Source organism: Postia placenta (genome assembly GCF_002117355.1).
Source record: "Postia placenta MAD-698-R-SB12 unplaced genomic scaffold POSPLAscaffold_283, whole genome shotgun sequence".
NCBI classification, from domain to species: Eukaryota; Fungi; Basidiomycota; class Agaricomycetes; order Polyporales; family Adustoporiaceae; genus Rhodonia; species Rhodonia placenta.
In genome coordinates, this window is record NW_020170114.1 from 1 (window position 1) to 2,584 (window position 2,584).

The 2,584-nt window shown below is 52.2% G+C and overlaps 1 protein-coding gene across 1 annotated transcript; it reads left to right on the forward strand.

Annotated features, from left to right (window-relative positions):
• Nucleotides 1-385: 385 nt before the first annotated feature.
• On the forward strand, nt 386-2,571 carry POSPLADRAFT_1162768 (hypothetical protein; the record flags this gene model as incomplete). Its single annotated transcript, XM_024487749.1, has 8 exons — nt 386-586; nt 684-798; nt 888-933; nt 1,414-1,575; nt 1,611-1,731; nt 1,856-2,111; nt 2,134-2,180; nt 2,407-2,571. 8 exons carry the CDS (start codon nt 386-388, stop codon nt 2,569-2,571), a joined length of 1,113 nt encoding a protein of 370 aa, XP_024332633.1.
• Nucleotides 2,572-2,584: the final 13 nt, after the last annotated feature.

The following is a 2,584-nucleotide window of genomic DNA, read 5'->3' on the forward strand; positions in this document are numbered from 1 at the left end:
TGTTGTCATCGATCTCACTGGAGACGACTAACCGCACACTAGGCTGATGAACCATGTGCTATCTGCTAGCTACTCCTACTCTTCCCTGTCGTTTCTGTTATTTCTGTCTCGTTTATCTACATTTTAATCGTCCGTGCTGAAGTTGCTGACTAATGTCGCTTTACAATACTTCCTATTTTGGTCGCTTGCTTCACCATTCGCTAATTGCTTTCTCGTACTTCATTGTTTGCTTATCGCTCCTTGTTTTCTCTTTGCTATCTCGTACCTTGTCGCCCTTGTCTAATGCTATACATGTTGTCTACGCAATTTGGTCCTGATGGTGGTGAAGCATATTCATGAGGCTTGTATGCCTCGCATCATTGACACACAAAGACAGTCTTTGGCCATGAGCCTAGCAAGGGTATTCACCTTGACGATACTCTTTGTACCCACATCCAGTACATATGCACTTACTGAGCAACAGAGGAGTGACATTGAGGACGAGGATGTCGGTGACATTGCTGGCCAAGACACCACCCTGAGAGTCGTTCAAGGCCTTCTGACCCTGCTGCTCAGGCATCAGGCCTCTTGGTGGTATCATGACCAAGTTTGTCCAGTGCAACATGACTATCTCAACGAAGAAAACTCTGACGTTCTCAACGGCTGCGGATGGTCAAACTGTCACTGAGGTCAAGGTCTACTAGGGTGAGCGTGAGCTCGTCCGGGACAACAAGCTTCTCGGCAACTTCAACCTGACCGTCATCCCGCTGGTGCCGACGGGTGTGCCGCAGATTGACATCACGTTCGACATCGACGCTGGTACAGATTTACTGTCATAATACTGTCGACTATGCTGATACCCCTTCAGACGGTTTGTTCACGTCAACGCTCGCGACGTTCTTAACGAGGACGAGTGAAGCTAGTACACGATGAGTTTTGGTTGCGGGGGAAAAGGTAAGCAACTGAAGTCTCGTGGTCTGAGGATGGTTCGTAAAAAGGAACGGTGCGTAAATGGAGTGTCCGTAAATTTTATTCTAATTGAGTCATGTAGGAACGAGGGCGCGTCGGTGCATCGGCCACTGACATGTCGATCGCGATAGCACAAAGCTGCTGGTCGGGCGTCGCAGGGCTTGCCCATCAATTGTCAATACACGTTGCATAGGCTTTAGCTCGCAAATCAATCGTTGGCTTCCAATACCGACGCGCATCTCGACGACGATCATGAGGCACAGGACGACGATAGTATGCTTCCTTCAGTACTTGCATCCCTTGGTCTTAACAGGCCCGGGGTGAGCACTCTTGACCGAGAAGGATATGGCTTCAGACCACCATATAGACATTCTACTAGCCCACTACCTGATCCAAATGGGCTGGGATGGCCGGGTAGGATTTAATTCGATTTTGCTGCGATTCTCTGCCCTAATTTTGCCCTAGAGCCAAGTCCACATTGTCTCGTCCTAATGCTACGCTGGCAGAGCGCGCTGAACAAGAACAGAAGCTTTCCAGTGCTGTTCGTACTATTCTCGAGTGCATTGGTGAAGATCCCGGTAAGGAGAGTCTCCTCCGGACACCAGAGCGATACACCCAAGCGCTCATGTGGATGGCCCGAGGATATGAAGAACGCTTGGCAGGTGCTTCTATTCCCTCCGAATGAGATGCAGCCTGATGGTCATCATCGACTTGAAGGACCAGAAGAATAGCAGAGCGGCCAGGACAGACCCGCGGTGGGCGGGGCATTCACCGGATGAGATTGTGCGCGCGCTGCAGGACGAGCTCATCCCGAGCGCGCCCTTCTGTGCGTGGCCGCTGCCTCACGTACTGTACAATTTGACCTACCACCTCTTCCCACTCGCGCGGCATCTTTTTCCCGTCGTAGGTGTCTCGTCTTGCATTATTCGGATCGCTGAGAGGCGTCACGGCACTGCCACTCATGGAGGCGCAGATGCGCGTCGTGCTGCATGCGTTCGCGCACCCCCACACGCTCGACGGGCGGCAGAAGGCGGTTGGCATCATCGCGCAATACGAAGACCTGCAGGTGCGCCTCGGGTTGCGGACGAGCAGCAAATCACGATGCGGTAGCACGACTACGCAGTGTGGGCTTCGGAGTATTTTTCCTGGGCTGTTCCTCAGACGTTTGTTCTCAGCGTGCTGCAGCTTGTCCGAGAAGTGGGACAAATAGGACCCGGAAGGTAGTAGTGAGCGTGAGATGCGCGATGTACTGACAGTCTATGTGTCGACAGAGATTGCATTGTTCTAATGACAAAAGGTGCTGAGCACGAGCAATTACATGGAAAGGGCAACTGGGAATTGAGCCATGATATGGCCCGCAATACCGCGTCGAAAAGCTCGACAAAGTGTTCGTGCAGAAGGTATGTGCGCCCGTTGTAGGTGTGTGTGTGTGCTAAGACAGCGCTGTGATTTTTCCAGGCCCAGGGTCCGAACAACATTCCTGAGCTCCTTCTCCCCAGCCCAAACGAGGTTATTCTCCGCGCGAGCGAGCGTGAAGACCACGAGTGTTGCCTTTTTGAAGACATCCATGCACAGGGTGATCTTCGTACACTCACGCCCCTTGTGGAAACAGGCGAAGCATGACGCAAATCACGGT